The 13,476-nt window shown below is 43.7% G+C and overlaps 1 protein-coding gene across 1 annotated transcript in view; it reads right to left on the reverse strand.

Moving 5' to 3' along the window:
* LOC311048680 (inositol 1,4,5-trisphosphate-gated calcium channel ITPR1-like) overlaps positions 1 to 13,476 on the reverse strand; it is a 184,039-nt gene that overhangs the window by 94,737 nt on the left and 75,826 nt on the right. The window contains exons 20-27 of the mRNA XM_084061942.1: positions 11,191 to 11,442; positions 10,095 to 10,236; positions 9,393 to 9,546; positions 8,525 to 8,718; positions 6,616 to 6,745; positions 5,170 to 5,224; positions 4,092 to 4,257; positions 686 to 862 (exon numbers count right to left, since the gene is read on the reverse strand). Of these exons, the coding sequence (XP_083918068.1) occupies positions 686 to 862; positions 4,092 to 4,257; positions 5,170 to 5,224; positions 6,616 to 6,745; positions 8,525 to 8,718; positions 9,393 to 9,546; positions 10,095 to 10,236; positions 11,191 to 11,442 (1,270 nt within the window). The remainder of the gene's footprint in view (positions 1 to 685; positions 863 to 4,091; positions 4,258 to 5,169; positions 5,225 to 6,615; positions 6,746 to 8,524; positions 8,719 to 9,392; positions 9,547 to 10,094; positions 10,237 to 11,190; positions 11,443 to 13,476) is intronic.

The following is a 13,476-nucleotide window of genomic DNA, read 5'->3' on the forward strand; positions in this document are numbered from 1 at the left end:
AGGTGTCTCATAGTGCTGGTCTCTAGTACCTTCTTATGATGTGTCTCAGAGTGTTGCTGGTCTCTAATACCTTCTTATGCTGTGTCTCAGAGTGTTGCTGGTCTCTAGTACCTTCTTATGATGTGTCTCAGAGTGTTGCTGGTCTCTAATACCTTCTTATGCTGTGTCTCAGAGTGTTGCTGGTCTCTAATACCTTCTTATGCTGTGTCTCATAGTGTTGCTGGTCTCTAATACCTTCTTATGCTGTGTCTCAGAGTGTTGCTGGTCTCTAATACCTTCTTATGCTGTGTCTCAGAGTGTTGCTGGTCTCTAATACCTTCTTATGCTGTGTCTCAGAGTGTTGCTGGTCTCTAGTACCTTCTTATGCTGTGTCTCAGAGTGTTGCTGGTCTCTAATACCTTCTTAGGCTGTGTCTCAGAGTGTTGCTGGTCTCTAATACCTTCTTATGCTGTGTCTCATAGTGTTGCTGGTCTCTAGTACCTTCTTATGCTGTGTCTCAGAGTGTTGCTGGTCTCTAGTACCTTCTTATGCTGTGTCTCAGAGTGTTGCTGGTCTCTAATACCTTCTTATGCTGTGTCTCAGAGTGTTGCTGGTCTCTAATACCTTCTTATGCTGTGTCTCAGAGTGTTGCTGGTCTCTAGTACCTTCTTATGCTGTGTCTCAGAGTGTTGCTGGTCTCTAATACCTTCTTATGCTGTGTCTCAGAGTGTTGCTGGTCTCCAGCGTCCATGCTGCTCTCGTCTGGACCTTGTCTCTTGTAGACCCACAGCTCAGACTTCTCCACGATGGACCTCAGCTGGTCCAGGTCAAACTTGATCTGCTTGTAGTTGTCCACGTCCTGGCTGGTCACCAGCAGCTGGACCTGGACGGACACACAGAAGAACCAGCAGAATGGTTGACCATTGCAGGGTGTGCAGAGCGTCGTTACATCGACACCTCTTCACACTTTCCCGATCTTTCCCTGAAAAGTATTTTTCCTGAAAAGTATCTTTTCACCCTCATTGTTGTGCCTGATTTGCCTGGTGTGAAATGAGGCCAATTCACACCTGGCACCATTTCACACTTGGCAAATATCCCCCATTCTCTGTGACAACGCTAGGACAATTCCCTGATGTTCCACTGAAGTGCCAATGGCTCTCTGAAACATCTGTACAAGCATGCATGAGTCAGTCAGCAAAGTGGGAGCTGAACATAACATAACATAATCAATCATTTCACGAATGGCCCGGACAGCTGGCATAGCGGTACCGGCGGTACGGCTGGCATAACGCACCTAGGCCGCTAATGCAGCCTGACAGCGTGTCGCGGGTTCGAGTCCCGTTCCCGGCGACCTTTGCTGTGTGTCACTCCCCGTTTCCTGTCCTGTCAGTCTACTGTATGAAATGAAGGCAGAGAAATCACATCACATTCACCTCAGGTAAAAAAGCTACAAAAAAGATGCATTATGCAAGATTTCTAAGCAAAAGAAACACAGGTGTTATCAATCTAGAGATCAATCGGTTCTCAAACGTTTTCATGTCAAACGACCCGGGACCCGAGACTCGAACCGCTGCTCCTTCACTTGGAAAGGAGCCAGCTATAGGTGGTTCGGGCATCTAGTACGGATGCCTCCCGAGCGTCTCCCTAGGGAGGTCCTCGCTGCATGTTACCACTGGGAGGAGGAGACCCCGGGGCAGACATAGGTAGGACAGAGATAGGAGCCACACAGTGGAATGACCTCGAAAACAGTGTCAAACTGACAACAAATCTGAGGACTTTTAAATACAAAACTAAAGCATGTCTATTAGAAAAGGTTCCCCTATAGAGGGTCTTTAGACTAGGAAAGACAAGGTAGCACTTGTTTGTGTACTGTGTATGTTACTTGTGTTCTTGTACTGTTTGTATGTATGTACTGTGAATGTTACTTGTGTTCTTGTACTGTTTGTATGTATGTACTGTGAATGTTACTTGTGTTTTGTATTGTTGTGTAATGTGTACTGTGTCTGTACTGTGAATGTCACTTGTGTCTATGTAGTGTTACGTTAGTTACATGTGTTGTATTGTAAAGTATTTTTAACGTATTGATTGTTAATTGTAAGAGGACCTCAACGGAAATAAGTCTCAGGACTTTCTTGTGTAATCCTCGAACTGCGGTGAACATGTGGTTTTGGCTTTTCAAATAAATCAAATCAAATCAAAAGACCAAGGACCAGATGGATTATATCTCCACACTGGCCTGGGAACGCCTCGGGACCCCCCAGGAGGAAGTGGATAATGTTGCTCTGGAGAGATAAGACTGGAGCTCTCTGCTGGAACTGTTGCCCCCGTGACCCGACTCTGGATAAGCGGTTGAAGATGGATGGATGTATGGATGGATGGATGTATGGGTGGATGTACAGATGGATGGATGTATGGGTGGATGTACAGATGGATGGATGTATGGGTGGATGTACAGATGGGTGGATGTACAGATGGATGGATGTACAGATGGATGGATGTACAGATGGATGGATGTACAGATGGATGGATGTACAGATGGATGGATGTTTGGGTGGATGTACAGATGGATGGATGTATGGGTGGATGTACAGATGGATGGATGTATGGGTGGATGTACAGATGGATGGATGTATGGGTGGATGTACAGATGGATGTATGGGTGGATGTACAGATGGGTGGATGTACAGATGGATGGATGTATGGGTGGATGGATGTATGGGTGGATGTACAGATGGGTGGATGTACAGATGGATGGATGTACAGATGGATGGATGTATGGGTGGATGTACAGATGGGTGGATGTACAGATGGATGGATGTATGGGTGGATGTACAGATGGATGGATGTATGGGTGGATGTACAGATGGATGGATGTATGGGTGGATGTACAGATGGATGGATGTATGGGTGGATGTACAGATGGATGGATGTATGGGTGGATGTACAGATGGGTGGATGTACAGATGGATGGATGTACAGATGGATGTATGGGTGGATGTACAGATGGATGGATGTACAGATGGATGGATGTATGGGTGGATGTACAGATGGATGGATGTATGGGTGGATGTACAGATGGATGTATGTATGGGTGGATGTACAGATGGATGGATGTATGGGTGGATGTACAGATGGATGTATGGGTGGATGTACAGATGGATGGATGTATGGGTGGATGTACAGATGGATGGATGTATGGGTGGATGTACAGATGGATGGATGTATGGGTGGATGTACAGATGGATGGATGTTTGGGTGGATGTACAGATGGATGGATGGATGGATGGATGTAGAGATGGATGTATGGGTGGATGTACAGATGGATGGATGTGCAGATGGATGTATGGGTGGATGTACAGATGGATGTATGGGTGGATGGATGTACAGATGGATGGATGTATGGGTGGATGTACAGATGGGTGTATGGGTGGATGTACAGATGGATGTATGGGTGGATGTACAGATGGATGGATGTATGGGTAGATGTACAGATGGATGTATGGGTGGATGTACAGATGGATGTATGGGTGGATGGATGTACAGATGGATGGATGTATGGGTGGATGTACAGATGGATGGATGTATGGGTGGATGTACAGATGGATGGATGTTTGGGTGGATGTACAGATGGATGGATGGATGGATGGATGTAAAGATGGATGTATGGGTGGATGTACAGATGGATGGATGTGCAGATGGATGTATGGGTGGATGTACAGATGGATGTATGGGTGGATGGATGTACAGATGGATGGATGTATGGGTGGATGTACAGATGGGTGTATGGGTGGATGTACAGATGGATGTATGGGTGGATGTACAGATGGATGGATGTATGGGTGGATGTACAGATGGGTGTATGGGTGGATGTACAGATGGATGTATGGATGGATGGATGTACAGATGGATGTATGGGTGGATGGATGGATGTACAGATGGATGGATGTATGGGTGGATGTACAGATGGATGGATGTATGGGTGGATGTACAGATGGATGTATGGGTGGATGTACAGATGGATGTATGGGTGGATGTACAGATGGATGGATGTATGGGTGGATGTGCAGATGGATGGATGTATGGATGGATGTACAGATGGGTGGATGTGCTACCTGTTTGAAGGCCTGCAGGACCTCCTGTCTCTGGCTGAAGTGTCTGAAGAGGAGGTGCAAGGCCCTGGACACCAGGGGGGGGTAGTCATGCATGGTGAGGTGGAGCAGGACCCGCAGGAACGTCCGACCGCCGTGGTCGTCCAGGTCCAGCGGAGTGTTCTCCTCACTGGACACACACACACACACACACACACACACACACACACACACACACACACACACACACACACACACACACACACACACACACACACGTTGCTGTCTCCATATTTTAACTTATTGTGCATTTTGTCCGTGAATTAACGCCCTTATTGATCATACTACAGCTTCACACAAAAGCATCAAAAGTTGCAGATCTACAAGCTCGAAAAGTGTCGCAAAGTTATATATTTTGAGCTTGTAGATCTGCTACTTTTGCCGTTTTTGAATTTGAATCCTGAAAAATAAAAGAGTTTATCCTGGAACTGCTGTAACCAGTGTTCATTTTTGACAGCAAATTTAGTCTTAGTCTTTTGAATAACACACCTATTTTAGTCCTATTTTAGTCTTCTGAAAATTGTTTAGTCTTAGTCTAGTCCAGGGGTCTTCAACAGGGGGTCCGGGACCCCTAGGGGGTCCTCAGAGTTACTACAGGGGGTCCGCCAAATCTTTGTGTGATATGATTTAGTTTTTTTACATGAACCACTTGAACCCTAGAATTCCTTTTCTGAGGAGAACTTTAGCCAAAAATAGCAGATCTACAAGCTCTCAACGCCTCGCAGCGCGAGGCGTTGAGAGCTTGTAGATCTGCTATTTTTGGCAAAGAGTTATAGGTGTAGAGGGGAAAAAGAGCAGATCAAGTAAACAACATTTTTTGAATCTGAAACACAATTTTATACAATATAGAGTATAGGGGGTCCCTGCTTCATCTCTCTCTCAGCTAGGGGGTCCTTGGCCTGAAAACGTTGAAGACCCCTGGTCTAGTCTAGTCGACTAAATATCAAAAACCTTAAGTTTTTTAGTCTTAGTCGACACAATGAACACTGACTGTAACCCTGTGGTTTTATTGTATTTCATAAATCAAAGCGTTGGTCGTTACCTTCCACCAAATATCCCCTCTGCCTGCTCCTCTATGTGCTCAAAGTCCAACGCTCCTGAAGACACAGAAACACAACATGTTACATGTATGACCTCATCTGTACATGTATGACCTCATCTGTACATGTATGACCTCATCTCTACATGTATGACCTCATCTGTACATGTATGACCTCATCTGTACATGTATGACCTCATCTGTACATGTATGACTTCATCTGTACATGTATGACCTCATCTGTACATGTATGACCTCATCTGTACATGTATGACTTCATCTCTACATGTATGACCTCATCTGTATATGTATGACCTCATCTGTACATGTATGACTTCATCTGTACATTTATGACCTCATCTCTACATGTATGACCTCATCTGTACATGTATGACCTCGTCTGTACATGTATGACCTCATCTGTACATGTATGACCTCATCTGTACATGTATGACCTCATCTGTACATGTATGACCTCATCTCTACATGTATGACCTCATTTGTACACATCTGTACATGTATGACCTCATCTGTACATGTATGACCTCATCTCTACATGTATGACCTCATTTGTACACATCTGTACATGTATGACCTCATCTGTACATGTATGACCTCATCTCTACATGTATGACCTCATTTGTACACATCTGTACATGTATGACCTCATCTGTACATGTATGACTTCATCTCTAGGTTCTAGGTTCAAGGTTGTACTTTATTGTCTCCGCCAGGCCGAAGGCATGGTGGAGAGTATGTTTTCGTTTGATTTCCTTTGGTTCCACCAAGCTAACATTGGTCAAGCTTCACGTGACACGTGAGAATATGTTGAAAGGGTGTGCTTTGATTGGCTAGCGAGACGCATGACGAAATACATACCTAGAAATAGGTGAGTCACTTCGAAACATTGCATTGCATGTTTCGAAGTGACATCAGTGCCATCAGCCAAGCTAACATTTAGTCACCACACATATCCATCAGCCAAGCTAACATGTTCTAATCCTTAGATGTTCTAATCTAAGAATCAGAACATTTCTAGAAAACTATGCTTAAAGATAGGGTACGTGACTTCCTTTGGTTAAAATAGCACGGGTCTGCTGGCGGAGACTTGTGCTCCGAGGAGCACATTTTCTAGTTGACTATGTATTGACTACTTTATAGACTATTACTATTATTACTATGTATGGACTACTTTATAGACTATTACTATTATTACTATGTATGGACTACTTTATAGACTATTACTATTATTATTATGTATGGACTACTTTATAGACTATTACTATTATTACTATGTATGGACTACTTTATAGACTATTACTATTATTACTATGTATGGACTACTTTATAGACTATTACTATTATTACTATATGTATGGACTGCTTTATAGACTATTACTATTATTACTATGTATATGGACTACTTTATAGACTGACCTGTAGACTGACCTGGCATGTTGTTGGGTCCGTCCTGTGAACCAATAGAAAGCTCCGTCTGGGAGTTGCTCTCGTCAAACTCCCTCTTGAAGATGCAGAGCAGACAGGATATCCTGTAGTCCAGACGCACGTTCAGGATGAACTGCAGCACAAACCATAATACAGATACACACATTATGAATATGAATATTATGATGATCATGAGTGATAAGGCTTAACCCATTGAGACCTGAAGCCGATTCTACATGTCTCCTAAATCTCAACAGTTTTCTGAAAAACGTATGTTTCTATATCAGTGGTGCTCAATCTTTTTCATGTCAAGGACCCCCAAAATGATATGTATTTGGCCGCGGACCCCCATCAAAATATTTTGTCCCAGGGACCCCCAAAAGCAAAGATTTTAGTTAAAAATGTTCGCTTTAAACAATATATATATTCAAAGATTTGCACACATTTTCATGAATTTTCAAAAATAGCAGATCTACAAGCTCGTGGCGCGGCACTCGGTGCCGCGCTATGAGCTTGTAGATCTGCTATTTTTGAATAGCCCAAAGTGTAAAATAATGCTTTTTAGCTCAAATCTAAAAATGACACAGTTCCAGGTCTTAATGGGTTAAGGACAGCACACAGAGTGTGTGTGTGCATACAGTATGGACATTGTCATAGTCCAGAAGGAGACTATGTTTTGCTCCCTGTCCGTCCGTCCGTCCGTCTGTGAACACCAATCTCCGGCACCGTTGGCCCGCTCAGTGTGAACCTGTGCACACACACACTCCCTGGATTACAGAGCAGAACCTCTGCCCCCAATTCTTCACATGGGCCTGTTATAGCGCCACCAGGAGGCATGTTTTTGCAAAACACATTTTATTTGCGAACGCAGCGGAAGGAGGCGCGCCGAAGTGGAGCTTACTATGAAACCGTGCTCTGTGTGTGTGTGTGTCTGTGTGTGTCTGTCTGTGTGCACTGCCCGTGTGCAGCCGCGCCCCCCATGTGACTCACGCTCTCATTGGCTGCTGACAGATCTCAGTGTGGCTGAAATCCGCCTGCCCCCTGGGTGACTAATTCCACTCCTCTGAGAGAAATATAGCAGCTACAGTCCAAAATAACACATCTAAAAGCATCTGCACGAGTTCATCTATTTGGGATATCTAAGAATTCCATGTCATTTGTGCATATTTCAGGCCGGATGGCAAGATAGCCGATTTCTCCATGTCATTCCTTTCTATTCTTCTTCTTATTGTTATTTTCAAGCTGCGTTCGCTTCCCGCGTTCCCGCGTCTTACTTGTTATATTACTCCTACAGACGTTGTCCAAGCATCACACAATCCAGTACACATTATCTCTCTATAGTCATGTGATCAAGACGGATCTGTCCGACTGTTCATAGTCCGTCCTCATTGGCTAACACTGGCATCTAAAGTTGGCAGGAGTGGACCGTTTTGAATCCATCCATCCATCCAGTGGCGTGCACAGACATTTTGAGGGGCAGGTGCTCAAGTAAATTTTTTTTTTTTTTTTTTGGTTTACTTGGTCTGCTCTTTTTTTCCCTCTACACCTATACCTCTTTGCCAAAAATAGCAGATCTACAAGCCCACAACGCCTCGCGAGGCGTTGTGGGCTTGTAGATCTGCTATTTTTGGCTAAAGTTCTCCTCAGAAAAGGGATGCTAAGGTTTCGAGTGGTTACGGTAAAAAGAAAAATCATATCACATAAAGATTTGGCGGACCCCCTGTAGTAACTCTGAGGACCCCCCTAGGGGTCCCGGACCCCCTGTTGAAGACCCCTGCTGTAAACTGAAAAAGAAGAAAACTTTTTTTTTTCTTTTTTTCAAAAGTGCACTTCTGGTCAAGAGGGCAAAGGGCAGGTGCTCTAGCAACACCTAGAGTCTATCTGTGCACGTCCCTGCATCCATGCTCCTCACCTGTAAGATCTCGATGATCTTCAGCTTGGTATCCATCACCAGGATGTCCTGTTTCTCAGGCTCCGTCTGGGTCTTGTTGACAGAGTCTCCGTTGGGGGGGTTGATGGGCATGGTGGGCAGGAAGCCCCCGCCTCTGAGGACCACCTGGGTCATGAGCTCCCCCACGCCATGGATAGACCTCATCACATTACTGCCTGGACACACAGATACTATTGATTTTAGGCATTCTGTAGACGCTCTTAATCCATTAACCCATTGAGACCTGGAACTGTGTCATTTTTTGATTTGAGCTAAAAAGCATTATTTTACACTTTGGGCTATTCAAAAATAGCAGATCTACAAGCTCATAGCGCGGCACCGAGTGCCGCGCTATGAGCTTGTAGATCTGCTATTTTTGAAAATTTGTGAAAATGTGTGCAAATCTTTGAATATATATATTTTTAAAGCGAACATTTTTAACTCAAATCTTTGCCTCTGGGGGTCCCTGGAACAAAATATTTTGATGGGGGTCCGCGGCCAAATACATATCATTTTGGGGGTCCTTGACATGAAAAAGTTTGAGCACCACTGATATAGAAACAAACGTTTTTCAGAAAACTGTTGAGATTTAGGAGACATGTAGAATCGGCTTCAGGTCTCAATGGGTTAAGACAAAAAATAACATTTACACGTCAAGGACCCCCAAATTAATATGCAATTGTTTGCAGACCCCCCCCCCCCAAAAAAAAAAGGTTCAATAAGTGGTAAAACGGCAGGTCGCTTATTTTTTCAGCTCGTTTTCATAAGACCTTTTTCTCTCGCAAAACCTGGCAACACTGTCCACCAAATACTAGTGAAAACTAGTATTTGAGTGGACAGCGCCCCCTACCTTTGCTCTCGTCCTTCTCCAGCTTGTTAAAGGGAAAGATGGTGCTGACGTCGTGGACACAGTCCAGGATGGCCAGGAGGATCTTGGTCAGCCTCAGCAGGTCACTGAAGTTGTAGAAGCCAAAGTAGATGAGGTTCCTGGCCAGGTTGACCACCTGACCACAACAACAACAGAGGGTCAAAGAGGTCAAGTCCATTTGATTCATAAAGCACCTTTAACCCCCATTAACACAGAGGAAGCATCTGTGTCATTTTAGATGTATATAGATAGATAGATAGATAGATAGATAGCTATATACTGTAGACAGAGGTCATCAATATGTCAGACACAAACACATGTGTCCGTGGCAAGTTTTAGATTGAGTTTTTTTGTTCTTATTTTGATCATGATACCCAATTACTGGATGTCACGTCTCCAGGTTTTCTTCAGAATATGAATGACACTGATTGACTACGACACTATGACACATTAGGAGTCAGTCCACTAGTACTGGTTCTCTAATGTTTTATTTGCAAGGACAAAGTATTACAAGTAACTCTCAGTAGCACTTTGTGGTAATATTATTGTCCACTCATTTTGTATGTCTGTGGAAAAACTGGAATGTTGACAGAAATGTTCTCCACAAGCCAGCTTGGTGATCTGATGACCCCTGACCTAACCTGTAGGTTAATTGGTTTTAACCTGGTAGCTACGGTCTCTAACCTCAAAGGTGAGCTTGTTCTTCTCCTTGTCAGCGAAGGGGAAACTCTGACACACCACGTCCCTCAGGTAGTTCTCCACAAACTCCATGGTCAGGCAGAAACGCTCCTTGATCTCGTCCTTGGACGTTCCGTCGTTGTCGTAGCTAAACCAACAGAACACGAGCATGAAGGAAGGATGGACCTGCTGGTTAATACGGGAACGAGGAAACTAACATGCTGCTTTGAGGCAAAAATGTATCCTTAACCACTTAAGACCGGGAAAACATGTGTCATGTTAGATTTCTTTGGGCTATTCAAAAATAGTAGATCTACAAGCTCATAGCACGGCACCGAGCTATGAGCTTGTAGATCTGTTATTTTAGAAACATCTTGACAATTTGTGCAAATCTTTGAATACATACGTTTGTAAAATATGTTGTTCCAGGGACCCCCAGAAGCAAAGATTTTAGTAAAAGTTTTCCGCTTTAAAAAATATATATATATTCAAAGATTTGCACACATTTTCACGATTTTTCAAAAATGTCAGATCTACAAGCTTGATGAGTTCCGGTCTTAATGGGTTAAACTTGAACAAAACAAAATAATCGCTGTTTGGGAACAGTAACATCAATGCAAATATTCACGTGGAAATCAACGTTTTTATTTTTTATGTAGGAAACATGAATATTTACATGCGACCCATAGCAATTGGTCAAACATGGGCCCTGACCCACTGTTTGGGAAACAGCCCACTGAGCATTTTTCGGGGTATTAGACGTCTAAAATACGTATAAGGGCTAGGCTAAAACGGGGTTATAATTGGTCTACTGGTGAAAGTTTTTTAGCGGTCTAGGCTTAGCCTAGACGTTGATTAGCTGTTTTTTTAAGCGTCTATATATAGACGTCTATATTATAGACGTTGAAATGACGTCTATAATATAGACGGTCTATATATAGACGCTTAAAAAACAGATAATCAACGTCTAAGCTAAGCCTAGACCGCTAAAAAACTTTCACCAGTAGACCAATTATAACCCCGTTTTAGACGGAGGTCTAATAGACGACTATGACTCAGTGGGAGTGCTGTAAAGTATAAATAATCAAACGGTTGGACTCACTCGTCGATGGCGATCTCTGAGGGGATCTCGGACCAGAGGCGGGCGTACTTGACGGGCGTGACCTGCTCCTGGGGGTCCCGGTCCACGTGCATGTGCAGCATCATGCGGCAGAAGGAGGCGCGCAGGTCGTAGGGGAGGTCCTCGTCCGACATGCAGCGCAGGATGAGGTCCACGTCCAGCTGGCCCGAGATCTTGTTGATGGCGAGATACTGACGGTCCAGACACATCCTGGCAAACAGGTTCAGCTGGTACCTGGTGGCAGCACACACACACACACACAGACACACACACACACACAGACACACACACACACACACACACACGTGCACACACACAGACACGCACAAACACACACACAGGTTTGTAATACAATACATGTGAGGACATCAACATTTTAAGACAGTGAATTCATGAATATTGCTATTTGCAAAAAGTGACGTTGAGTGGCTGAGTGCCAAAACCGGGAATCTCTGTGAAGTCTATCTTTTTGTTTTTTTTCAATTTTTTTTGGGGGGGGGGGGGGCTAGCGCAGCTCTGGAATCACCCACGGTGACTCTGAGAAGGAAGGGACAGATGGATCACCGTGCCAAAAAACCTGGCTCCCGTCCGCTCCCGTTCTATCTCCTTGCAAAAAAACCTCCATATTTCCTTAACTTTTTACAGGGGGGAAAACGAGTCATTTCCGATCCGCGATCACTCCGCCATGGTGACTCGCATGAGAGATGTTATTGTTCCAGGCGTTAGTCAGGACCATCCACCATCGTGCACGCATATATTGTTTACAATCGGGTGCTCGTCGTGGAGTCTGCAGCTGTAAACAGCGTAGCGCTACAAACGGTGAGATCTCTGGCACTCAACGTCACTTTTTTTAATCAAACTCTGGCACCGAATGTGTTAACACATTGCCTGCCAAGATCGAGTTACGTCGATTTTAGCAAAAAAAATGAAATTTCAAAAACATTTTTTTTTTTACTTTTTTTTTTATTTATTTGACCGAAAGACCAAGGAGATATGAATTTTCGAAGATCTTTACCCTCATCCACTTCCTTGTTAACTTAAAACTTTAAAATTTTGTATCTCGGCTCCTGAGTACTTTTTTTTTTTTCATTGAAAAATCTCTGGCATGAATAACAATAGGCAGTGAAAATAATTCAGGCAGTCAATGTGTTAATAACTACGAGCCTGAAGCTGAGAAATAGATCTACAAGTTTGCAAGATTGTGAGCTTGTAGATTGGCTATTTACACCAGCGCAAAACTAAATATAATCAAACATAATTCTAACTAACCACTAAATGTATAACCCTAACCCCAGATGTTTTTTGGAGGTTTGGAACGGAAACAGCAACTCTGACAGCAACGTGACTTAAACACAGTCCAAGTTTGAGACGCTCTAACACGGGGTGGATGATCGTTCCACAGTCTGGGCGCTAAATAGGATCCATCTATCCTCCCTGGTCTTCGGCCTCGTTTGCTGCGGGACCAGAAGAAATGACTGGTCAGTAGACTTCAAGACCCTCGTGGGGTTTCTGGGCGGTAGAAGCATAGACTGTATAAATGAGATGGACAAAGCCACTCCGCTGCTTTCTACAGACCGAAAATGAAGCCGATTGTTCCAAGACTGTAGGTCCGCCATCTTTCAATATCGTGTCAGAATGAGACCAGACCATTATTGGTTGGGTAGCTTGTCAATCAAGAGCGGGGGGCGGGGAATGAATGCTATTGGTTGTGTAGCTTGTCAATCAAATCATCCCGCCCCTCCTAGAGAATAGCCTACTTTATCGTCAATTTTAAAATAAATAGGACCATAATTTAGCAAAACGCATATCCTGATGATTGAAAGGAGACTTTAAACTAGCGACTGGAAGCATATAGAATTTATGACAATTTGTATTACGGTAAGAAAATCTAGTCTAAAGTTTGTCAAAAAACCCATTCACTTGCGTTAAAATACATTCTTTCTGACAACGCAGGTCGGCGCAGGGTAAAACAGCGCCACTCTGGCCATTCATAAGCTTCCGTGTTGGCCTCCTCGTAAATATCTAAGACTTGCCCCTTGGGTAGAACCTCTGATATGTAGGCTACATTGGTGCCAAGCCATTTAAAGACTCTTAAAACTGAATCCTGTAATGAACAGGGAGCCCAATCCAATTCAATCCACTTTATTTATAGAGCACATTTAAAACAACAGTGTTGAACCAAAGTGCTGTACACTCAGTAAAATACTAAAATACACAAAAGAACACACACAACAAACAGGACAACATTAGACACAATGCCTGGAGGAA

Source organism: Gymnoscopelus microlampas, assembly GCF_963454915.1.
Source record: "Gymnoscopelus microlampas genome assembly, chromosome: 7".
Taxonomy (NCBI): domain Eukaryota; kingdom Metazoa; phylum Chordata; class Actinopteri; order Myctophiformes; family Myctophidae; genus Gymnoscopelus; species Gymnoscopelus microlampas.